Source organism: Trachypithecus francoisi, unplaced genomic scaffold, assembly GCF_009764315.1.
Source record: "Trachypithecus francoisi isolate TF-2019V2 unplaced genomic scaffold, Tfra_2.0 Lachesis_group6, whole genome shotgun sequence".
Classification (NCBI taxonomy): Eukaryota; Metazoa; Chordata; class Mammalia; order Primates; family Cercopithecidae; genus Trachypithecus; species Trachypithecus francoisi.
In genome coordinates, this window is record NW_022681471.1 from 117,533,302 (window position 1) to 117,560,179 (window position 26,878).

Below are 26,878 nucleotides of genomic sequence, written 5' to 3' on the forward strand. Positions count from 1 at the left end.
CTAGATGACTAGGATCAAAGGAAGAAGATGAGTTAGACGCCTGTGAAAAGGTTCAGAAAACCTGGAGTCCGGAGACATTCCAGAACACATCACCTGAAGGACAAGCCAACCTAATCTGAGAAGCCGCATTAAAACATGAGGAGTTAATTTCATTGCAGGACTATGGCATTTTTAAATAACATTTAGAAAATTCAGTTTCATGAACACTGTATGCACGTGGAAAAGCAAAAGTGAAGAATTTCCCCCCACCAACGATAGTGGAAAATACACATCTCTGTTACTGGGGAGAAATATTCCGGTGAGTTTATTTTTCAAATTAGGAAAGGTAAAACAGTCCTAGTTTATTTTCTTTTCAGCTTTGTGGTGCGAGACTTTTCCTCCAGCTGTGTAATTAGGGGCTTTGATTTCTACATGACATTGGAAAATTCTCCATCCAAACCTTTGATAAATATCAATATTGTCTAACTTTTATTTCAGGGTTGGACTCCTAGGCCAGATTATTTAAAAAGCTCTATCCCAGTTTTGATTTCAGGGTTGGGTTTCTAAACTAGATGATTAAAAGACTCAGTTTTCACCACTCAACCTAGTTTTATTTATTTTTTACACAATTTGGAGGAAGGTGGGTATCTGTATAAAATAAATATCTTTTGCTCTTATCCCAGTAAGACTTTAATAATATTCTGCCCTAAAATTAGGATCACCAAAAAGATTTTTCCCATCTTTACATTTGGAAGTATCATGCCCTGTTGACTCAGAGGATTTCACCTATTGTCAAACGAACTGTTCTCAAGTCCCCTTAAAGAGCTGATTCCAGAGCCACTTGTCTAAACTCACCCCCGGCATTACTTACCTTGTCAGAGGTTTCTGCAAATCCCCCAACACACCCAACAGGATATGACTCCCCCCTTGGGAAAAATGTGTTCGTCATGAACGTTTTAGTAAAATATTGCAACCTTCTTTCTCTCTTCAGCTTTTGTGCAGATTCCCAGCGAAGCGAATAGCTCAAATAAAGTTCGAGAACAAAAGACTTTGTTTCCTAGGTAACTTCCAAAAAGAAAATAAGTTTGGTGCATGCAGAGAGAGAGAGAGAGAGAAACTGATAGAGAGAGAGAGAGAGAGAGAGAGAGAGACAAAGAGAGAGAATGAGCACTAGAGGAAAACCCCCACCACCAGAGGCTTCATTTTGTAGGCGATTCCTTCCTTGAATAACAATGGACTGCAAAGTGTCGAAAGGATAGTGACCTGACTACAGGCTCTGACCAGCAGCCAAAAGCACTTTTTATTTTATTTATTTATTTATTTATTTATTTATTTATTTATTTATTTATTGAGGCGGAGTCTCGCTCTGTCGCCCGGACTGGAGTGCAGTGGCCGGATCTCAGCTCACTGCAAGCTCCGCCTCCCGGGTTTACGCCATTCTCCTGCCTCAGCCTCCGGAGTAGCTGGGACTACAGGCGCCGCCACCTCGCCCGGCTAGTTTTTGTATTTTTTTAGTAGAGACGGGGTTTCACCGTGTTAGCCAGGAAGGTCTCGATCTCCTGACCTTGTGATCCGCCCGTCTCGGCCTCCCAAAGTGCTGGGATTACAGGCTTGAGCCACCGCGCCCGGCCGCACTTTTTATTTAATGGTGACAGTACAATCGGCTGCCAGAGAATCCGTTTGTCTTGTTCTTCTTTTTTGATTTGAGAAGCTGAACATTTACAGTTCTGATAAATTTAATATAGGACAAGTTTCCTCTGCCGGACTACAAAGTCCAAGAGTAGTGTTAGGTGATGCAGTTTGCAGAGTGGGGGCCAGTGAGTGGGGGAAAAAGGCAAATGGCATGACTGTCTAAGTTATTTACATTTAATTCAAGTTAGGAAAATACCACTTTTTAAATTGATGTTAAAGAAAAACCGTTAGTTAGAAACAAGAAAGTTTTCCATAAAGTTAAAAGAGGGAACAAGGAAGAGTGTCTGGACAGAGTGGGATAGGGCCGTGAAGGAATGTTCTCAGACCAATACCTTTCTACTCCATGGGGTCATGTGGCAACACTCAGTGGGGGAGGGCGAACGGGTGCTGTTAAACTATGAACATGAAATGCAAAAAAAGAAAAAATTAAAAACGTGCACACAACACACAGTGCATACTGGTTAGGCCAATCTATGATATTAATGAAAGAATATACTGGGATAACTTTCTTCCTTCCTTCCCTCCTTCCTCCCTCCCTCCTCCTTCCTTCTCCTTATTATTCCTTCCTTCCTTCCTTCCTTCCTCCTCCCTTCCCTCCTTCCTTCCCTTTCCTTTTCTTCCCTCCTTCCTCCTTCCTTCCCTCCCTCCCTCCTTCTTTCCTTTCTTCTTCCCTTCCTTCTTCCCTTCTTCCTTCCCTTTCTTCCCTCCTTTATTCCTTCCCTCCTTCCTTCCTTCCTCCTTCCTTCTTTCCTACCTTCCTTCCTTCTTCCTTTTCTTCTTTCCCTCCCTCCTTCCTTCCTCCTTCCCTCCTTCCTTCCTTCTTCCTTCCCTCCTTCCCTTCCTTTTTTACTTTCCTCCCTCCTTTTCTTCCTTCCTACTTCCTTTCCTTCCTTCTTCCTTCCTTTTTCCTTCCCTCCTTTCTAATTTCTTCCTTCCTTCTCTTTCCTTCCTTCCTCCCTCCCTCCCTTTCTTCTTTCCCTCTTTCCTCCTTTCTTCCCTCCTTCCTCCTTCCCTCCCTTCCTTCCCTCCCTTCCTTCCTTCTTCCTTCCCTCCTTGCTTTGTTTTTCCTTCCCTCCCTTCCTTCCCTTCTTCCTTCCTTTTTCTCCTTCCTCCCTCCCTTCCTTTCTTCCTTCCCTCCTTCCATTTTTCCTTCCCTTCTTCCTTTTTCCTTCCCTCCCTTCCTTCCTTCTTCCTTCTCTTCCTTCCTTTTTCCTTCCCTTCCTTCTCTTCCTTCCTTTTTCCTTCCCTTCCTTTCTCCTTCCCTTCCTTCTTTCCTTCCTTCCCTCCCTCCTTCCCTTCCTTCGTATCTTTATTTTTTCAGAGGTAGCATAAATAGTGGTTAAGACCACAGACTCTGAAGCTAGACTGTCTGAATTCAAATCCTGCCTCCACCACTTATTTTCTGTGTGGCCAGGGGCAATTCCTCAACCTCTCTAAGGTCAGTTTCCTCATCTGTAGTAATATAGAGAAATAATAGAATTTTCCCTCCAGTGCTGTTTTGAGGATTAAATGAGAAAATTATATGTAATATACTTAGAAGAATCCTGGCACTTAATAAGTTCTATACATTAGTGCCAGGTACTAGTACAACAATTATTATTATTAATGTACTTACCTTGTAGCTGTGAAATATCTGTGGAAATGTCTTTGCAAACTGTAACTTTGTTATCTTTTAGATTCCAACACCACTTGCTAATTTGGAGAAGATTGAATTATTTGCTTTCGTTGGAGTGATTTTATTTTCCTGTGAACTACTTGAAAGAAAATTCTCTATGTGTAATTTCCTTCTCTAGACTGCTCAAAATTGACTTCTTTCTCCTATTCATAGACCACATTTGCAGACAGGGCCAGTTTCATGAGTGTGTGATCTGTGTAGCATTCCCATAGGGCCCTGCACTCAGAAGGCCCCCATACTTGGTTTCAGGTTGTGCTGTCACTGTTTGGAAATTCTTGAGTAAAGGATTCTTCATTTTCATTTTGCACTGGACCCCACAAATGATATAGCCAGTCCTATTTGGAGAATAATCTGGTAACCAGAATCCCCTCCTCAGGATCTACTGAGAAGGCCATTGAAACTTTTAAAACTCTAAGCCATATCAGCTTTAGATTCAGCTGGGCCTCTATTATAGCACTTATCTTATAGCATGGCTTTAATGGAACAGGAATTGGCCCTGGATGTGTCTATTTCATTTGTTAGATTGTGAATTCCTGGAGGTCAGGGGCCACATTTGATTTGCCTTTCAGGCTTCCATGATCCATCACTGTAAGAACCCATCAAAATATTTGTGCACCCGAATGATATCGTCTCTGTGTGTTTTAGCAGTGATGGGAACCCCAAAGAAAGTTAGGGGCAGCCAGGCACAGTGGCCTATGCCTGTAATCCCAGCACTTTGGGAGCCCAAGGCAGGCAGATCACTTGAGGTCAGGAGTTCGAGACCAGCCTGGCCAATATGGTGGAAACTCATCTCTACTAAAAATACAAAATTAGCTGGGCATGGTGGCACATGCCTGTGATCCCAGCTACTCGGGAGGCTGAAGCAGGAGAATTGCTTGAACCTGGGAGGCAGAGGTTGCAGTGAGCCGAGATTGCACCACTGCACTCCAACCTGGGTGACAGAGCAAGACTCTGTCTCAGAGCCGGGGACGGGGGTGGGGGCGGGTGGGGGGGGAAGTAAGGGGAATGCTGAAGATCTTAGGAGGAAGCAAATTCCTCAGAATCCAAGGGACTTATCATCTTCATGCAAACAGGTGGAAACAAGTAGAGGAAACTGCCAGTGATACTTGCTTCCTCTGATGCTGGGCCTCGTTATTCTTAAGCCCATGGCAGACATGCGTTTTTGTGGGGCAAGCTTGATTTCTAATTCTGTTCTATTTTTCTAAGTTTTAACTGAAAGAGTTGCTCATTAATGTTCAAAGCAAAGCAAATGTCTCCTCCTCAGGCCCAGTTAACTTTGATCTAGATCTTATTTAAGACTAACGATTTTGTAGGGTCTACGGCTCCCTTGCTGAAAGTGACCATTTTGACAGATGTGGTATATGTGGTCCGAGTTCAGACACTAACCTGGTTCTTTCCTAAAAATCAGCCACAGACAATGATGTGGAAGTCTCAAGTAAGAAACCAGGGTGTGTAAATGAGAGAGAAAGCTCATGTAAGTAGGAAAAAAGGGAGCCTGATAACAAAGCCTACATGGGAAAGGAACCTACTTCAAAGAAACCAAAAGCTTTGGTGTCTCATGAAAGTATTTTCAAAAAATTTCACAGTCAGATACTGCAGGTCAGTAAACATATTAATGATATTAATGTTAATATATACATTAGGGTAGTTTGTCTTAAATCTCCTAAGTCAGCTCTCCTGTTGAAGAGTGAGGGGTGAGGAGTGGACTTCGTTTTTCATCTGTTTGAGAAATCCACCAACCCCATTAAATAAGCATGAGGTCATACCTGACAATGACTAAGGATGGCAAGTCCAGAGAAAGCACAAACTTTTCAGTTGTGGTCGCTGTGATGGAGAGTTAAGGTCTCCTTGGGTTACACCCCATAGCAGATTTCTCCTCAGCTAATTGGTCTCTCCACTATTTTGATAGTAGCTCCAACCTCCAGCTTGAGAGGGTTGAAACTAGGTACTCTGGAGCTTGGATGTGGAAGGATTGTGTTCTTCAGTTCCTCTACTTAGACACAAGCTCTAGAGTCCCTGCAGATGGTCTGCAGATTCAGAGTATTTAAGTTTATAATATTAAAATGAGCTATGAGTATATAAATATACAGTTATATTTCTGGCATTAATTAGTAACTGCCTTAGTCTGGTATTTTAGAGGGCCCTCCACATAGAGGGGAACAACACACACTGGGTTCTATTGGAGGGTAGAGAGGGGAAGAGGGAGAAGATTAGGAAGAATAATTAATGGGTACTAGACTTCATACCGGGGTGACAAAATAATCTGTACAACAAACCCACATGACACAGTTTACCCATATAACAAACCTGCACATGTAACCCTGACCTTAAAATAAAAGTTAAATAAAATTTAAAAACAACTAAAAGTAGAACTATCATTTGATCTAGCATCCCACTACCAGGTATCTACCCAAAGGAAACAAAGTCGTATATGAAAAAGACACTTGCACATGCATGCTTATAGCAGCACAATTTGCAATTGCAAAAATATGGAACCAACCTAAATGCTCATCAACCAACGAGTGGATAAAGAAAATGTGTTAAATATATACCATGGAATACTACTCAGCCATTAAACGGAATGAAATAATGTCCTTTGCAGCAACTTGGATGGAACTGGAGGTCATTATTCTAAGTGAAGTAACTCAGGAATGGAAAACCAAACACCATATGTTCTAACTTATAAGTGGGAGCTAAACTATGAAGACGCAAGGGCATACAGAGTGATATCATGGACTTTGGGGACTCGGGCAGGGGAATTTGGGAGCAGGGTGAGGGATAAAAGACTATATATTGGGTAACAGTGTACACTGCTCAGTTGAATGGGTGCACTAAAATTTCATAATTCACCACTGAAGAACTCACTCATGTAATCAAAAACCACCTGTACCTAAAAACTATTGAAACATTTTTTAAAAACCTTAAAAATAAATAAAGCATCCTCTTTCCTGGATGTTTAGTCAAAAGAAGTAAGATTGTTCTGAATATTTCTGACTACATTGTTTATATGATGAATGCAATAATCAGTTCATAGTATATATATTTTTTCTAAATTATCTAAGAAATACAACTGCAAGAGAACTGCTACCTCAGGTCATCTCTGCATGGCTCAGCCTGCCACGCCTTAATGGGTGCTGATGGATAAGGTTAGGGGAAGCTGGATGCTGATCAAACTTATATGAACCAAATTATTCTTCCACAACTGTTTAAATGAATCCCGTTGCTTATTCAGAGAAAGACTAACCATTTCTTGTTCATAACTCTATTTTTCTGCCTCAATAGTGCTCGATAAATATGTGTTGTACAGCTAACATGCTCACATGCCTGGCATAAGCAAACAAAAATTTTCTTCTAGAGAAATAACATCAAATTATTTCCACCCACATATAATTTTTCAGTACAACATCCAGTACAAAGTCAAAGACAGCAAAGCACAGGAGGAGATAAGACAGCATGAGCAGGAAACATCCAAAACAACAGATAATGGAAGCAGATCCACAGGGGACTCCTGATTGTGGAATCATCACTCAGTACAAGAGTGGCAGTGAACAACTTTGGTTTCCCCAGAATAAGTGTGGTAGAAGAAGTGTTAGGCATTCATTCATTCAATTATTCATTCGTTCGTTCAAGATCATTTATTTGATGTGGATCAAAATTGGCCCCAGCGGAAACAAACTGTCAGGTTAAAAATAATTTCTCCCTCATGGTATATGTATATTCACTGTACAAGTCTTTCAACTTCTCTGTACATTTGAGATTTTTCATAATAAACCGTTGAAGAAAAATGCAAAAAAAAAAAAAAAAAAAAGTGATTTCCTCCTCTTTTTCCAGACCCCTATTCTGGCCCTTCTACCACTGATTTTGAGAAGCCTCAGACTCCAACTTGCAGCATTTTAGAATCAGCAACTACCAGCCATGCCCATCTTGTCCCTGACAAAAGATGATTCTTTTGATGCCTTCACTCTATCTCTATCCCTGCTGGCCTCATCAGCCACATCCTCAAATCCTTTTCCTAGCTTCCCATGAGTTATTTCAACAAAAGCCAGAATTATACTTATGACCAGCGTTCAGAATGCAAAATTACAAACATTATGCTCAAAAGCAACCAAATAAATGTCTTTGGTATATAATGAAGGAGGATGTTTCAAACCCCAGTCTTTCTTGAGGTATGTGTGTGAGAAAAGTTCATTTCTCCCCTTTTATGGCTATGAACAAGCACTTCCCCAAAGGTTTCAAGATGATCCCCAATCTTTCTCTCACTACCAAAAGAAAAATAATCCCTCCACTCCATATTTTACTTTCTTTTGGGTTTTATTTTATATGCTGATGGGGGCTTATTTTCCTTCGAAACTTTCTAAAAGACATCTGTTAAAATGTTGTGGGTATTCCAGCAGGAAATGTTTTGAAAAATTGGCTTTGGTTTGTGATCTAACTGATACCACATGGCACTTATAGCAGTTGACTTTCAGAGCTGATTTATTGCTATCATGCTGTCTTAAACATGAAAAATATTTACTGGAGGCTGGATGCTGTGTTACATTTGAAAATAAGAATGAGACCTTACTGCAAAGATGTCCATTGCAAACCACACTGGGTTTCTAGTGAGACGATATGGGCTTTTATTTTCACTCGACCATGGGGCTTGTTTGTCCTTAAACCAAATCCTTGCATTTTTGCACATACTATGTCCTATTGGCCTCAGCTTTTCCTGCGCAGGAGTGTTTGTGGATGTGTCGTACATAAATATGAACTGCTTTGATCTTTCGCAAAGGCTTCAAGAAGTCTGACAATGCCTTCTTCACATGTCATTCTTGTTGCTACAATTATGTAGTACTTTTATTCCCTTGAGACTGTCTCAAAGTCTCCCAAAGGCTGGCACTGTGTTTTTATCTTCCCAACATGTTTAGTAACATTATTCTACATTCACCCTGTGCTTCCCCTTCCTCTCCTCAACTCCAACATTCATCAAGGTGAACAATCATGGGTAACACAATGAAGAGGTAGGCAGAAGTTTAAGGCACATCCTATGCTTTCTCTGTTTTAAGCCTTCTTCCGTCTCTGGGTTTGTCCTTTGTCACCACTCTCTCCTCGGCAGTCAGAGCCTTCATGCTTACCCAAAGTACCTGAATGCAGCTCTCCCACCTGGCATGCCATCCTTAACCCCAAGTGCCCAAACCCTTCACACTAACCTTTCAGGCAGCTTCAAGGCTAGAAAGAAGCCCACAAATGCACCCTTATTAGGGTGCTGACAACACATCATGAAAAACCCAGTCTACAGTGATTTATTCCAGTCACTGTGGCGAAGTTCTGGGTAATGGTTGTGGAGAGGGATATTTGGGAACAGGTGCCTACTGAGTTCTTTCTTTAACCACTATATACATTAATATTTATTTAAAACACAAAAAGCATTATTATTCAGGCCTGGGGAATATCCTCTTATTGATAAGTCTGCTTTTCCAAATTATGCTTTACTTCCTTTCCCTGAGAGATATAGCTATCACCACTTTCTTGTTCTCCTGAGGGACACTTTGCAAAAAAAAAAAAAAATATATATATATATATATGTATATATGTGTGTGTATAGATACACACACACACACACACAAAAGGCCAATAAGCATATATTAAGGTGCTTGACATCATCACTCATCAGGAAAATTCAAAAGAAAACCACACTGTGGACTAGAGGGGCTAAGATGAAAAATATTAATACACTTAATGTTGACAAAGATGTAGAGCAACTGGAACTCTCAAAAATGCTGGTGGGAGTGTAAAATGGTGTAGCTTTGGAGACTATTTGGCAGTATATAATCTTAAACATATATATATATATACACCCTTAATTCCATCTCAGGTATATAGACTTAAGAAAAATGAGTATGTCCACAAAAAAACTTGCACAAAAATACTTATAAAATACTTATAAAACTTATAGTACCTTTATTCATAAAAGCCAACAAACAAACAAACAATACCCCACAACTAGAAACAACCCAACCATCTCCCAGCAGCAGAATGGATAAACAGATTGTGCAATCCTATATTCATACAATGGAAAACTATACAATAACATCAATCTCAAAAAAGTATATGTAGCAAAAGCAGCCAAGACACAAAAAGAGTACATGCTCATTCATTTTTAAATCCTATCCTGTTGGTAGATGTTTGGGGTGTGACAACTCTCCCTAGTGAGCAAAGCTTGAATGGCGATGACAATGGTGCAGTTTTCACCCAAAAAGAGGCTTTCTGAAAGAGTGTGTGACTGCAAAGCATCTCTCTCTCTCCTTTTGATCTCAGCTGGAATGGAACAAAAATTCTTAGGGTAATGGAATGCAAAATAATTTTATATATGTTAAAGTTCAAGAACACTTTGTTTAATCACATCCTATTAATGAAGCATTTTAAATGTGCAAAGCATAACACAATTATATTTTGGAACATTTGTGGAAAATAGTCCCCACATGAATGGAAAAGAGGGCTAAAGGGAGCCCAGGATGGAGACTGCTTCCTGCTGGCTGGTCAGCACAGTCATTTATTCCAGGAGTTGCTCTGTACTGTCAAGAACACAAAACAGGGCCCACTGGACCATGATCACTGTGATGTTGATGCCAGTATCTTATTCATTCCCTGTGGTCAGCTTGGCCAATGAGTGGAGCCACTGCCAAGGGCCACTCAGTTCCATCAACCCTCAAAGGTTGCTAGAACCAAATAAAAGACATGAGTAAGGAAAAGGCAGGCCAGGCTTTGAAGTGCAGGGAAGAAAGAATCTTTGAACTGCTACAAACAGTGCAAATACCCTCACCCATATCAGAGAAGCTGGCAGTGTGAGTCAACAGAACAGCCCAGAAGTGACAGGAGCACTCCTCTGTGGCCCTCACCTGGGGGAGTCAGAGGCGTGTGGTAACTGCAGAAATGTCACACACACTCAGGCCCACTCCAAGGGAACCTTTGCACTGCTAACTCAGGCCAGCTGTGGCTGAAGGTCAGCAGAGCCATACTTGACCTCATCACTGCAAATTTTTAAAAAGTAAAAAATGTAAGACCTCACACACAAACCATGCACATTCTGCCTTTACTGTTTTTCCCTTTTTATTTGTTTTGAGTACAGATCTATTAATGTTAGCACATGTATAGACTCTTGTAACCACGACCACAATCAGGACATAGAACTGTTCTATTAACCCCCAAAACTCCCCTGTGGTATTCCGTTATAGTCGCAACCTCCCCCTACCTCTACCCTTGGCAGCCACTAATCTGTTCTCCATCTCTGTGGTTTGTCTTTTTGAAAATTTCATATGAATGGATTATACACTAGGTAACCATTTGAGACTGGTTTCTTTCACCCAGAATAATGCCTTTGTGATCCATCCAAGTTGTTGTGTTTATCAATAATTCATTCCTTTTTATTGTGAGTAGTGTTCCATTGTCTGCCTATATTTTGAACAGTGAAAAAAGTCTCAGGCATGCAACAGAATGTCAACCTGAGAATATTCTGTAATGATATGTATAGACAAGTACTTTTATTGACAGTTCCACTGCCAGGTAAATATTTAAAAGAGAAAGAAAAAATTCCAAAACTAAACTGTAGTAAGGAATTTTCTTTATTTCTCACAGTATTTAATACGAACCAGACTCATTGGCTAATGTTTTCATTAGCTATTGTGCTGGCTATTAAGCTATTGTCTCTCAGTTCTGAACCTATTCTGTGCCCTGCTGGGACTTTGCAAACATTTCTTCCTTGCCAGCTCCTCCCTGTTAGGTTCTTTCAGTGGGAGTGCAAGAGGGAGATTAGAAGGCTGGAAGAGGAAGAAGGGACTTACTTCTTGGCACTCACTGTTTCTGTTAGCATCATCCCAGCAGTGGTCCTTTGCCCCCAGCTATGGCAATTGGTTTCAGCCCTCATCTGTTTCCTCACTCCCAGAACCAGCCTCATTATGGCCCCCGTCAGAGACGCTAGTCAGACCCAGCGTCTAGTACCCCTTTCTAGATTCCAGCTGTGTGTGGTCCTTCTTCGGAGCTTCTGATGCATTAGCACCTGGCAGGCAGCACTCTCTACTCGGAGGTCTGGGTCCCAGTTCCTCAGAAGCTTCTGAGCTCCAGAGGTCCTGAGGCACCAGCACCAGCCAGGCCATGGTTACTCTCCAGAGGTCTGAGTTCTAGTACCACAGGCTGCTCCAATAACTCCAACCCCTTCCTTCCATTCCTCCAGCCCTGGGAGTGTTAGCTTCTTGCTGCTGTTACTATCTCAGTGTCACCTGTTTCCCATTTGCCCTGTTAGTCTTGTAATAATAATGTCCCTATGTTAAATTCCTTTTGTGAAAATAGCTGGTGTGGTTTCTGTTTTCCTGACTGGAGCCTGACTGATAAACCACATGGAACCAGGCTTTTACCCTCTGGCTTGCTCTTGACTAAGGTATCTAAGGTCCTTGCTGCTTCCTGTTCTGAGTCCACTCAGGACCATATGAACCAGCGTAATGTGGGGAGTCAACATGACAATGATCTCTGCAGCTTATGTTATGGCAGAGAGGAGAACTGAAATGATCTCAAAAGCAAACTGCTTCTGGTAAGCCTTGAGAGGAGAGGAGAAAAGCCAGAGAGGAGAAAATAATTTGTTGTGGTCAATAGCTATATCATTCCACAGGCCAGGTGTTGTGCTGATTTACTTCAAGAAAAATACCACATTTGAACAGAAGATACAATTAAAGTCACCAGCTGTTTATAGCCAGTCTCCAAGATCCATCTCCCTTCTCCAAAGACCAAACAGGTGAGTTAAATGAGAGGTATATAGGCATCACCACTTCTGCAATCTTATACCTGACACTAACATCAAACACTCCTCTCTCTACTAAACCAAAAAGCAATCTCTAGAGATTCAGGAAATTAATCCTATACACACATACCCTGACATTGTCATAAAGCACAGCTCCTTCAGGTCATCGTTATTTTTGTGCCCAAAACCCTTCAATCATTTGCTAGGCTTATGGAATAAATTCAAACTTTCTAGTCTGGCATTCAAGATCCTTCAAGATCTGGCCTACTGAAGCATTATAGCCAGTGCCCTCTATTGACACACCCCTTTTCTCACCAGCCAAAGCAAAGTATTTGAACTCGTGTATACACTCCATCTCCTGACTCTTACGGTTTCCTCAGTCTATAATCCTTTTCCTCCCAGTGTTCACATCAAAATTCTACCCCATCCTCCAAGGCCTTCTCAAATACTACATTTTCCATGAAGTTTAATCCTGCCACCCCACCCCATTCCAACACCACACACCAGTTAGGCATTCACACTTTCAAGCCAATACAATAGAATTGCCTCTAGTCTCCATGTACTCTGGATGAAACAGATTATGTCTCATTCATGTTTGTATCCTTCTAGTACTTATTAATAGTAGGCACTCAGTTAATTTTTTTTCAAAATGAAGGAATAAATGAGAAAACAGTGGGAGAAAGGGCATTTCATGTGGAGATATTGTTTCGAGAGTACAGGAGGTTTTCTGGAGAAGCATGTGTAGTTTGGGTTGGCTGAGGTCTATGGTCTGTGCAAAGGATTTGTGGGAAATCCATCCAGAAAGGTAAGTTAGTACCTAACCTAGAGAGTCTGGAGAGTTGGGCTAAGGATTTGAACTTATTTCTTTGGGCAGAACGGAGGAACTGAAGGTTTGGGATCCGAGAAGAATTTGTATGTCAAAGATTCGCATAGCAAGGTTAGTATTTTTCTTAATTGATTTAAAGGAGCAAATTATCTGAGATACAGAGAACACCTAAGCTGAAGCAAGAAAGACTTAATTTGGATGGACAGAACCATTTTAGACAGAAGGTCATAAAACAACAGAATACTTTTGAGAGAGCTTATGAAGACATATGAAGACAATTTATAAAGGTAAAATAGATTTGTCTAGGACAAGTCTGGATACATCTAACTCTTATATAGCAAAGGCGAGGCTTGATCAGCGTTTCTCAATCCCAACTCTATTGTAAACAAATGGAAAACTGAAAATCTTAAATGAACCCACAGAGAAAGGGAAGGATGGAAGAGGATGAACAAGAGAAGACAGGGCTGGGGATAGGAAAGAGAACAAGGCAGTGAGAAGGTCTTTATCTCTTGGTCAAGTACTATTGAAACACCCTTCCTGCCAGCTCTGGTCTTTGACCTTCTCTCCTGGCTAGCTCCCCTGTAAGTTACTTTGATTTTTCTCAGAAGCTGCTTTCTCATAAGACTCATTTTTTTCTTCCTGACAGAAAATGGGAGAGTAAACATGGTCATTGTTTATAGCTCTGAACTATGACTAAGATGGTCTGGGTCCTAGTTTGAGTGACTTCCTTCATTTCCTTCCCAGTAAGGCAGTTGGAATGTCCTCCTGTCCACCAGCCCCACCTCTACCCCATCATGCCCCATCTCCCAAAATGCTACTATTGATGCATGACAACTCCAGATGTGCTTGGTCAACACAAGCCTGCCTTTGATGCAAACAGGGCATTACAGAATAGTACACCCAGTCTATTTCTCTTCAGTCTGAATTCACTGGTTCTCCATTTCTAAATGTTATCTCCACTCTTCTGCTGCTGACGCCACATGTCCATTCAGTCTGAGAAAGTGAGAGGGGGAACCATGCCACGCTAATTCACTGGACTAGACTGTAGGCTTCCGCATGCTCCTTCAATCTTGTCCCTATGTCCTTTGCTTCCTGCTTCTGTCACCCAACAGAGGTGTGAATGCAGCAACTGCACTTGGTCTTTTAGTCTCCCTGCTTTTTATTAACCCCTCAAATTCCCTCTGTTCCACGTGGCACCCCAAGCTGTGCCTATTGAATATATTTCTGACTTGGCAAGAAAGTTCTGTGGTCTGGAAGTTTTTATTTACCTTCACTCATAAATGGGACTCTGGGATGTTGTCTCCCTGGGAGCTTTTCAGGGACCAACACTTCTCTCAGAACAATGTGACCATCTCTTGGTCCCCTCCATTCTGCCCAGTCAGTTATCAAAGGTCTGCTTGATAGAGATACTTTTCTTTTAAAATTTTTGATGGGGTGCAGTGGCTCATGCCTGTAATCCCAGCACTTTCGGAGGCTGAGGTGGGCGGATCACGAGGTCAGGAGATTGAGACCATCCTGGCTAACACAGTGAAACCCCATCTCTACTAAAAATACAAAAAATTAGCTGGGCGTGGTGGCAGACGCCTATAATCCAGCTACTCGGGAGGCTGAGGCAGGAGAATGGCGTGAACCCAGGAGGCGGAGCTTGCAGTGAGCCGAGATGGTGCCACTGCACTCCATCCAGCCTGGATGGAGTCAAAGAAGCAGGAAGACCTTTATGAATTGATAAAGAGTGATTTCTAAGACATACTCTTAATTGAAAAAAACATTTAATTAAAAAAAATTTTTTTTTTAATTTTTAACTTTTTTTAGAGATAGGGTCTCACTCTGTCACCCAGGCTGGATGGAGTACAGTGGTGTCATCATGGCTCACTGCAGCCTCCAACTCCTGGGCTCAAGCGATCCTCCTGCATCAGCCTCCCGAGTAGCTGGGACTGCAGGCACATGCCACTGCACCTAGTGGAGATGCTCTTCTTGAAAGGCGCGAGGTGTACAACCAAGTGTTCTAGGTGGCTTGCCCAGGTCATTCTTTCTCTTGCCTGTGATTCTCCACACACATATCTACATGGCTACTCTTGTTAGTGCAGTGTTGGTTCTTCAGAAAATAGCCATATGCCTGCTGATTTGCTTAGTTTGGGTCACCATTGCCACCACAATGGCTGCTCTGACAATATGCCTGGGGGCTTTCTCATGGCTTTTTGAACAAGGAGGCTGGGCACCCTATTGAGCCTCCTGCATTCACACCTCTGCAGCATGGTTTATGCCTCAATGTTATGTGCACTGGAATGCTTTCCACTTCACATTTCCAAATAGATTACTGTTAAGGAAATTCCTAATTGATCCTATCTGAGATTTAAAGATTGTCCTCAGTATCTTGAAGGATTTTACATGTGGCATGTGATTTTGCTGGAAGCTATAGTCAGTTCCTAATGGAGGTCTAAAGCATCAAATGTATTGTAGCATCAGCCGCCTGGTTATACTGACCTCCTGGCTCCTCATGTAGACCACTGCTAATGCCTTAGAAACATGGTCTCGCATTTCTGGCCAATCTGAGGTGGAATGATAGGCCTCTGAGCAAGCCAGTGCAGCTTCTTTGCTAGAGTCAGCTTAGTTTAGACTTCATTGAATCAGGTAATCAGGTTGTTGTCATCCTAACATCTGTCTGTGTAAGTCTCTTCATTCATAAATCTGTCCTTGGTGGACTTTCTCTGACTCATTGCTTACTTGTTTGCTTGCTTCCTTGCTTAGGAAGGAAAACTTACACACAATTCTTTTTTTATTATTTTTTTGAGACACAGTTTTGCTGTATCACCCAGGTTGGAGTGCAGTGGCATGATCTCAGCTCACTGCAGCCTCTGCCTCCTGGGCTTAAGTGATCCTTCCACCTCAGCCTCCCGAGTAGCTGGGACTATAGGTGTGCGCCACTATGCCCGGCTGTTTTTCTTCTCTCTCTTTTTTTTTTTTTGAGACGGAGTCTCGCTCTGTCGCCCAAGCTGGAGTGCAGTGGCCGGATCTCAGCTCACTGCAAGCTCCGTCTCCCGGGTTCACGCCATTCTCCTGCCTCAGCCTCCCGAGTAGCTGGGACTACAGGCGCCCGCCACCTCACCCGGCTAGTTTTTTTTTTTTTGTACTTTTTAGTAGAGACAGGGTTTCACCGTGTTAGCCAGGATGGTCTCGATCTCCTGACCTCGTGATCCACCCGCCTCGGCCTCCCAAAGTGCTGGGATTACAGGCTTGAGCCACCGCGCCCGGCTTTTTTTTTTTCTTATAGACGAAGATCTCACAATGTTGCCCAGGCTGGTCTCAAACTCCTGAGCTCAAGTGATCCACCAGCCTCAGCCTCCCAAAGTGTTGGGATTACAGGTATCAGCCACCGCGCCTGACCCACACAATTATTCAGGAAGGGAATGGCTAAAGAATACCACCTTAAAGGGATGGGGAAGGGGTGGGAAGCAGGGGAGTGGCCAGGTGGGATGACTCAAGTGTGAATGAATGTGAAAGAATGAGGAATTCCTTTTAAAGTATAATTTTGACTTTGTGATCAAGTGATGTAATATAGGAATTGTATAAAATGGAAGAATTATCTGATAGTCATCTGTGGGGTACCTCAAAGGCTCTTTGACTTGCATATTTAAAATTCCTAAGTGTATGACTTTCCCCTTTTGGTTGTATAGCAAGCTGTTTTGTTTTCATTTTGAGACAGAGTCTCACTCTGTCACCCAGGCTGGAGTGCAGTGGTGCAATCTCGGCTCACTGCAACCTCTGCTTCCCAGGTTCCAGCGATTCTCCTGCCTCAGCCTCCTGAGTAGCTGAGATTAATGGGTGCCTGCCACCACAACTGGCTAATTTTGTATTTTTAGTGGAGAATGGGTTTCACCATGTTGGCCAGGCTGGTCTTGAACAAACTCCTGACCTCAAGTGATCCGCCTGCCTCAGCCTCCTAAAGTGCTGGGATTACAGGCATGAAGCAAGGTGTTTTAATCCACAGTTATGCCTTACTGTTCCATTTAAAATTATATTCATTAATCTATCAATAAATATTTGTGGTTAAAATGAAACAACAATACTACTTTCCAAAGTTATTAAAGATTAGCTATTTTCTTCCCCACCTCTTTCAGGGTGATTGTTATTCATTTGTAATGTAGTTAGGTTTATTTGGTGCTGTTTGTTTTCCATTTGGGGTTCTCCTCACATCCTGGTTGATGATAATTATTTATTTATGGGGGGATATATAAAACATTACCTGAGCTATAACCCAAAAAATATACTCAGAGAAATGCCATCCCCTTGAACCTGCCACCACCATCCCATCCCCCCATTCTTTCTACCCCACTCCCACTCATCCCTGTAGGGAAATCCATCTCATTTATTTCTGGTTTATCCTTCTTGTACAGTCAATTTCATTATAATGCATGTTTTGAAAATTCAAGTTTGTTCCACTGTGATCAATATCAATGTGATTGATATTGATTCAAATTTGTTCCAGTGTAATTGATACCTTAGGTATCACGTGAATATCTAAGATACCTTAGGTATTCACGTTTGAGCATAACGTGAGACTCTCTAGATGAACACAGCAACTGCACACAGCCGAACTGAGCTGCATAAGAGTACATAACACACACACATATCAAGTATCTACCAGCTACCTCAGTTCACTCCATATATTAGGAGCCACACCTGCCCACACCTGGTGTTATGACCTTCCCTCCGGTTTCAGGTAACCTTCCTTCCCGTCCTTCCCAGTAACTCACAAGCTGTGGCCCTTCTGTTGCCCAACCCCCAGGAACTCCAGGACTTTTTTGGGTGAAGTGCCAATTTATTGCAGTATTTGTGTATTTTTAACCATTTACAATGTGTAAAACTGTGCTATTGTATTTTATTAGGTCCTGTGTGTGTGTGTGTGTGTGTGTGTGTGTGTTGTCATGGAAGAAATTTTTGAGTGTTGTGCCCCTAACTTCATTTTCTCCATAAGCCCTTTGTTTTTTATTGTGCAATTTTGCATAGTGTGGAGAGTTTTAGGGATGCATATGTTGTGTCACAGCAGAATGGACTCTTTTATGCAAATAAGTGGCTACTTGTATATTTTCTTATATAGTTATGGATCACTTATGACTGGGATGCATTCTGAGAAATACGTCCTCAGGCAATTTTCTTGTGCAAACATCTTAGAGTGTACTTACACAAACCTAGAAGGTACAGCCTACTACGTACTTAGGCTATATGGTAGAGCCTATTGCTCCTAGGCTACAAATCTGTATGGCATGTTACTGTACTGAATACAGTAGGCAATTGTGAAACAATGTGAAGTATTTGTGTATCTAAACACAGGTAAACATAGAAAAGGTACGGCAAAAATATGACATTATAATTTTATGGGCCCAACAGACTATATGCAGTCTGTTGTTGACAGAAACGTTATTATGTGCTATATGACTATATAGCCTTATTTCTAACGTGAAGGGTAGCATACTGTGGACAACTTTTTGGGCTTTGCTTTTTTCAGTTAAGAGTATGTCTTAGAAATCACTCCTTATCAGTTCATAAAGGTCTTCCTGCTGCTTTTACTCCATCACTCTTCTATGTATACGTATTTGGGTTGTTTCCAACATCTTGTAATTGTTAGCAATGCTGAAAGAAATAACCTTTTTGTGTTACTGGAGGTGTATCTTTAGTAGAATTGCAGAAGCAGAAGGTAAGTGCATATGTAGTTTGGTTAGATATTGCCAATTGCCCTCAGTTAGGTTGGACCACGTTTGAATTTCCACCAGTATGAGGGTGCTTATTTCTCCAGTTTCACTAACAGAATACATTGTTATATTGTTTAATTTTTGCCAGTCTAATAGGTAATATGTGGAATTTCAGTGTTGTTTGCATTTCTTTCTTTTCTTTTCTTTTCTTTCTTCCACTTTTTTATTTATTTATTTATTTTTTTTGAGACAGAGTCTCCTCTGTCACGCAGGCTAGAGTGTAGTGGTGTGATCACAGCAACCTCAACCTCCCCAAGCTCAAGTGATCCTCCCACCTCAGCCTCTTGAGTAGTTGGGACTACAGGCACACCCCATCAGGCCCAGCTAATTTTTGCATTTTTTGTAGAGATGGGGTTTCACCATGTTACCCAGGCTGGTCTCAAACTCCTGGGCTCAAGTGATCCTCCTACCTGAGCCTCCCAAAATGCTGGGATTACAGGCTGCAGAATGCTCTGGCCTGCATTTCTAATTGAGAGTGAGCTTGAACAATTTTTCTTCAGTTTAAGAAACATGTCTATATTTTTTCTGAATTGTCTGTTCACATCTTTTCCTCAATTTTTCTTCCAAGGTTTTGCTCTTTTCTTTATCCCTCAATTTTTAAGAGGTGTTTATCAAAAAATTATTTGGCCCAACATGTCAACAGTGCTGAGGTTGAGAAACACTGATCAAATTTTTCCTTTCACCAAATGGCTATGCAGTTGTTCCAGCATCATTAAAAAACTCCATCTCTTGCCTCGGTTATTTGTGATGTTGCCTTTATTGAATGTTTTTATATACACTCTGGTCTCCTTCTGGACTTTGTGTTTTATTCTACTGATACATCTGTCTATTCATGTGCCAATACCACAATATTGTAACTGTAGAGGTTTTAAATATATCTTAATGTCTGGTAGGGCTAGGTTTCCTTTTTCAGGGAGATGTCTTTCTATTTGAAAAAGTCTAATTTTGTGTCTTTAAGGAGTGCTTTAAAGTTTTTCTCATAAAAGTTTTACACATTTCTGGTAAATTAATTCCTAAGTATTTAGTCTTCTTTGTTATTGCTGTAAATGGGGGTTTCCCTAACATTAGATATATATACATATACATATATAGAGAGAGAGAGAGGGAGAGAGAGAGGGAGAGGCATATATATGTATGGAAACATTAGAGGCATTTCTAATTAAAAATAGATACTGAATTTTGTTTAAGGCTTAGCCAGTATAAAAGGAGCTAACCATATAGGTTTTCTCCTCCTAGATCTGTTAATAATATATGATACTAATAGATTTCATAATATTGAACCAACCTTCCATTCCTAGAATAAATCCCATTTAGTCACAGCATATTAATCTCCTAATGTGATGTTATATTCTGTTTGCTAATGTTGAAGTTAGTATTTTTGAATCAATAATCATGAGTGATATTGGTCTATAGTCATCTTTCTTTTTTATGGACTGTCTCTATCAGTTTAGGTGTCAATGTTATACTTGCTTCATAAAAGAAATAGGGAAGTTTTGCTTCATTTTCAATGCTCTTAAACAATTTAAAGAGCATTGGGAACATCTGGACTTTGAAGGTTAGTAGAATTCCTCTGGGAAACCATCTAGGCCTGACATTTTTTAGTGGCATGGCTCCTTAATTAACTTCTTCTGGTTCTCCCATGGAAGTCAGTCTGTTTAAGCTTACCAACTCTAATGAGGCCAATTCTGGCAATTTTTCTTCTTCTAGGAAATTATCCATTTCATCTAGGTTTTCAAATGTATTTGCACAGAGGTCTGCAAAATAGTCTCTTATAATTTTTAAAATTTCTTTTGTTTCAGTGGTATTTTTTCCTGTCATTGCTTATTTTATTTGTGTTTTCTCTCTCTTTTTCTTGGTCATGTTTTTTCAAACAATCACGACCTAATTAATAAATAAAAATCTTGTGTGCGTTTAATGTATAGAGCATACAGTTGGGTTTGCTTTGTGAGCCAAATTGAAAAGTTTTTAAATAGGCAAATTAAGCTCACTCATATTCATTGATATGACTAAACTCTGACAAATATTATAATTATGTGTATTTTGTTATATTTGTTATGTTTCTTCCTCCATAAGATGTGTTGTCTTCTCTCTTAATAGAAAACAATTTTTTGGTATTTAGGAAGTTTTTTTTGTTTTGCTAGTAGTCTTCTTTGTTCTTATATCATTTTATTTATTTTTATTTTATTTTATTTTATTTATTTATTTATTTTTTTGAGATGGAGTCTTGCTCAGTCACCCAGGCTGGAGTGCGGTGGCGCGATCTTGGCTCACTGCAAGCTCCATCCCCCAGGTTCCCGCCATTCTCCTGCCTCAGCCTCCCGAGTAGCTCCGCTCGGACTACAGGCTAGTTTTTTTGTTTTTTTAGTAGAGACGAGGTTTCACCGAGTTAGCCAGGATGGTCTCTATCTCCTGACCTCGTGATCTGCCCGTCTCAGCCTCCCAAAGTGCTGGGATTACAGGCGTGAGCCACCGTTGCCCAGCCTCTTATGCAATTTTAATGTCCTTAGTCCCCTATTTTATTTTTCAAGCCTTTAATATCTGGTTGACTAGTTCTTACTGGTATCCTTTAACAGTCACTTATTGCCTAGACAATAATCAATTAGCTTATTCTACTTTCTTCTTTACCTCTCCCTTCTCTCATTTTTAGTTGTATCATTCTCTGTTGTCACAACATTTAAAATTGCACGTTAGTTTTCTATCTTCATGTCCACTTTAGTTTTAGTTTTAGATCTACATTTACATGTATTAAAATGTATGCTACCCATCCTTTGCTGACATTTCCGCAATTATTCCTTGGTTGGATGAAGCTTGTCCTCTGGTAGATTCCTCATAAAGGACTCATGGGTGCAAAATTCTCTAAGTTCCTGTATGTTGAAAATTGCTTTTCTACACTTGAAGTACAGCATGGTTGGACATAAAACCCTTGCTTCATATATTCTTTAACTGATCTTTTGCAATCACTCTATGTAGATCTGCTAATCTATCTCTTACTCCATTTGTGTGGCTTTGGTGTGTTTCACAAGATCCCTGGTTTAATGGCACCATCTTCTGTCAGTTTGTCGAAGTTCGAATATTTTAGTGTATTTGTTTGTTTTGGTGGTGATGCAGGAGTTGAAGGACACACACAACTCCTGCGTGTCCTTGAATTTTTTCGTTTTATTTTGTCTTGCAGGGTCCTAGAAATTTCCTTTTTGCCTCTTTTCTTCTTCACTCCCAATTGCTGAAGGGCAGATTTCCCTTCCTGTTTGTCTTTGTTCCCCCAGAAGCTTTACGTAGAGAAAACTGCTCCTGTAAAATATGCATACTTTTAGGTCTTTTTTGTAGTTTGTGTCTATCTGAAAAAATTTGTACTATTTTTCAGACTTAGGGCAAACAATTTTTCTGGTGGTGGTTTTAGATCAATCTTAGGACCCACTGCTAGTTCGTCTCTTCCATGTAGCTTTCTGAATCTGCCCTCCCTCACCTTGTAACAAGAGGAAATATGCTGAGACTTGGTGTTTTCTCTCTTTTTACTTAACAGTCAATGTGATCTTTGGGAATTCTCTGTCCTCAAGTTATGCTGATGGTGTGTTTTTCTGTGTAGTTTTATTTTTACCTTCTTGTTCGATATCATTTTTGGAGGAAATAATAAGAGATGGGGACCTAGGGTATCACCATTATCGTCAGTTACCTGGGAGTCTCAGTGTATATTTTGATCCACCAAAAAACCTATGTATTCAACTGCCTCAAACAGGCTACTTTCCAGCCATCAGCACTGTAAGTCTAATAGTTTTTGAGCACATAGAAGTATTGTTTCTTACCAAAAAAAAAAGCTGTGTGGACTACTTCTAATGGTTAGTACCAAGAGTGAAAACACATGGTTAGATTTGCAGGGAACAGGATACCTGTTACAGCTCTGGCAAACGCTCCTGTTTTGATACCCATTTGCCATTCTCAATTTGACCACAGCCTAGAGAAGGAAGAAAAATTCCCCAGAAATTCTGCCTGGAGGCAAATGGCTTTCAGTAACTGGGTTTTTGTAAACAAAAGTACTAAAGTACACAACACACCTCACTGGGGACCCTTTCCTCTCCCTACCTTTCCCTAAATAATCAGTATTCTGACGCTTAACAAGTCAGTCTGCAACCAAGAGTTCATGTGGACAGAAGTTAATCCCAGGCAATTTCTCTTTCATATTGCCCTTGGGAACATTTTTACTACAAACTTTTTACATTTGGTTCCTAGCCAGGCCCAGATAACTCTTCAGATCCTTTACCAGCCTAAAGCTGTAGTTTCTGTGGTGCATTAAAGAAAAGGTTGGGATGCTATGTGCTAGTGTTGATTTCATGAAGTTTGTTTCGATCTCTTCTCTGTAGCTCAGGTCGACAGTAACTTCATGTCCCAAATAAATGATCTTAAACTAATCTCTGGCTATAGAATTTCAGAATCCAGCAGGATGGAATGGATACCCTTTTTTTAGGAAGCCTTTCCCTGAAATGACCTCCTGTGCCACCCTTGATGAGTAAGGACTCCTAGAAGGGCTTTAATTAGAGATACTCCTTGAATTTTCAGCTAACAAAGCGTTTAGGGTTTTATGCTAAATTGGCTTGTCCTGTTTCCTGTGAGTTCCCCCTAGAGAACTTTTGGTACAAATTAAATGTCAAGAAACCAAGCATCCTCTCTTCTCACTTGTAGGAGTTATGAGGTTACTTTGGAGCCATCACCAGATGCCACCAGACAGATGATAGTTTGTCCCTTGAAATTTTAAAACATCCCATGGCACCCTTAGGAGTTCACTGCAGTGCCCTAAGGCACCTAAGCACACAGTCTGGGAATCACAGATATACAACCTTCCAGCCTTTTCCCCCATGCATATGTATATGTACACATACATATACAGTCATTGACATTTTTTGAGATTATACTATACACAAATGTATCAACTATGCAAAAATCCCTGATAATAAAACATACATTTCCCCATGTCATGAAATCTTCTCTAACACTATTTTTGATATTGTATTCTATCCTATAGTTATATCAGTATTCATTAAACTAAGTGCCTATTGTTGGACATTCGGGATATTTGTGATTAATTTTCCCGTTGTAAACAGTGCTTTGATGAACACCCTAGTGAATAAATCTTTGCATACACTGATCATTGCCTTGGAATAAATTCCTACATGTAAAATTGCTGGATCAAAGGTTATGACTATTTAGAGTTTTGCCCTCTAGAAAGAGTGCAACTGTTTATACTTCCTCTAGTATATGTGATTATATGTTATAGGTTTTTCATTTGATGGTAAGAATTTTATTATAAACAATTTCAATATAGACTGACATTCAGGTATTTTAGGCATTGTGCTGGGCACTTGCACAAACGCACATGCATAGTTTAATCTTATTTATAAAATGTCATATTTAGCCTCCTTAACAACCTTCAAAAGTTGATATTATCCCCATTTTACAGATAAAGAGACTGGGAGTCAGAAAGATACAATAGCTTTTTCCAAGTTACACATCCAAAAAGTTGTAGTGATGGGATTTAAACACAGTTAGACCTATGATCTTATCACCATAGAATAGATACTTCAGGGAATTGATTGGCTAATAATAACGTCTGATGCTTATATAGTGCTTATGTATGAGGTACTGTTTACATGTATTATCACGTTCAATTATCATGCCAAGGCTATGAGGTACTATCTACTCCCATTCCCAAGACACTGAAATGACTAACTTGCCAGGGTCATACAGCTTGCAAGTGTTAGAGCTGGTATTCAAAGTCAGGCAGTTTAGCTTCATGGTCCATGCCATTAATGACCAAGGTACAGTACAATAGCCTGCAGAGTTGCAGAAGACTGTATATCAATCTCATTATGAATGCTTTCTTAAAGGAAGAAAAGCATGGCTTCACCAAATCTCATACATGAAAGGAGAGTTGTCTAAGAAAATGTCTATCTAGCAATTTAACTACAAATTTCCTGTCCCTTTACCTCCAGCCATTTGTCTTTCAGCAATATATAGTCTTGTAAGCTTGAACTATGTTCTATCCAGGCCTAAGGGATATAACTCAAATGAAAATCTTCTAATCATTGTAGTGACCCAAACTCTTGAACAAATAAACAGTTAAAATTACTTAGAAATACTAAGTATTATCATTTGGGATGGACAAACGTACTGAAGTTTACCTAAGTGTAATCCATAGTCCTCTCTTATTGATATTTTTTAGGTAAGTAAATGAAGTACTCTCGTTGCTATTCATCATTTTAAGCTTTTCCTATAGTCTTACTTTAGTATTTAGACATTATTAAAAATTATGCAGATCATGAGAAAGGGTTATATTTTTATGTAATTTCTGTAAATGCTCAAAATTCTTCTCTTTCACCTCCCCCTTCCAAGAAAACCAACTTAATTAGCCATAAAACATGTTATAATGAATGGGAAAATATTTTTAACATTTTGATGCAGAAAATGCCTCATTAAAAGCAAATGCCTCAGCAAGCAGATTTCAGCTGCTTAAGAATTTCTTTATGACAAATCACTAGCATGTGAAACTGCTCTATCTGAAGAACTAGAAAGCCCTAAGAGGCCCTTATCTCCTTTTCTTATCCTTGGGCTACAGTGCAACAATGTAGTGAGTGTGACATGGCATTCAGTGTGCACTTGATGAGCACTGAAGGACCTGCCTGCAGTCCAGCTACAAATAGGAAAAATGTTTTTATATTTTGTCCAATATCACTCAAGGTCTTATCTGGATATGTTATATCATGTGGATTCATTTAGATGAAGTCTGTTTTTGGCTGGATATTTGGCACCATGTGACCCAAATCTTTTGCATCTCTCTTGCATATTGTAAAAGCCATAAGAGTTAACAATTTAGAGCCATACATGCAAATTTAATTTCTAATAAAAACCTTAACTGGTACCCACACTGTTGTAACTTCTTTGGACTTTGGATCTTGAACCAGAATGACAAGACAGCAGGAATGCAGACATTCAGACAGGCAGTGTGGGCTGATTTGGTCCCAAAAGCCGTAGTCCCTCACTTCAATGTTGCCTGCTCAGAGGCACAAAGTGCTCAGTTGTCCCCACTGAGGCCCTAGAAGGCACATCTGCAGTGATGTGTTTGTAGTGGCTGCTGATAGTGCTTGCGGGTGTTCTGAGCTGGGCTCACCTTCATCATCTGTGACCCATGCTTAAGGGCTTGGGCTGAGTTACAGCCACATCCATCTGGTCAGGGCTGAAAGCCGCAGAGGCGATGATATCACCATGGTATTAAGTTACCCTGGAGAACTAGCCTCCTTTGGAGAATGGGAAAGCATGAAATAATGACATGATTACTCTTCAAATGGTAATTTTTTACAACACTAAAGTTCTTTACCAGATCACCCCACCAAGTCAGCCATGCTGTCACTTTACTGGTAATAACAGTAGTGGCAGTTGTGGTTAACATTTCTTGAGGTCTTACTCTGTATCAGTCAGTCATTGGGTTAAGCACTTTACATGCCTTATCTCATTTAATCCTCTAGCCCTATAAACCAGGTACTATTCATATCCCTGTATTACAGATGAGGGAACTGAGGGCAAAGAACATAAGTAACACCCTGAATCCTTCAGCTTGCAAGCAGAAGAAATGAGGTTTGAAGTACGTATTTTTTTTTTTCCTGATTTTAGTCTGTAACTATTCTTGCTTTACTGCATTGTGCAACCAGTTAACTAAAAAATATGTCTGTATTCTAAAAAAGAGGCATTTCTTTCAGGAACGAAAGGAGGGGAAATTAATTTGTTCCCAAATGCCCGTGATTTGAGCTCTTAGCCAGCCCAGCCTCTTTCACTGGGAGGCAGGAAACTGACTCCCAGACAAACTGATGTTTCCTCAGGAGCAAGCATAGGGCTACAGGTGGCCACCAAGCTTACCGTTAAAAAGTGACGGTCCTTAACCTCACGCCTCCTCTGGCTGTGAGCTGGAGGGTAGGCTGGCAGTGGAGGAGCTGCAGTGGAAAGGGGGGCAGCTGCTCTTTGCTCTCGGCGATCGCTCCGGCTCCGGTGTTCTGAGAAGGAGAAAAAGCAGTAATACTGAAATACACCTGGCATTTTCCATTTATCTTTTCCCCTTGGGAGTGTTAGCAAAAGGCTGTAAAAAAAAAAAAGTGAGTTTTCATTACTTTAGCTAATTTGTATACCAAATAAGATTTTCAGAATGG

General features: G+C 40.5%; 1 protein-coding gene across 1 annotated transcript in view; it reads right to left on the bottom strand.

Moving 5' to 3' along the window:
- The window catches only part of NHS (NHS actin remodeling regulator), a 365,929-nt gene that overhangs the window by 15,568 nt on the left and 323,483 nt on the right, over positions 1–26,878 (bottom strand). The window contains 2 exon segments of the mRNA XM_033201209.1: positions 2,004–2,066; positions 26,592–26,725. Coding sequence (XP_033057100.1) covers positions 2,004–2,066; positions 26,592–26,725 — 197 coding nt within the window.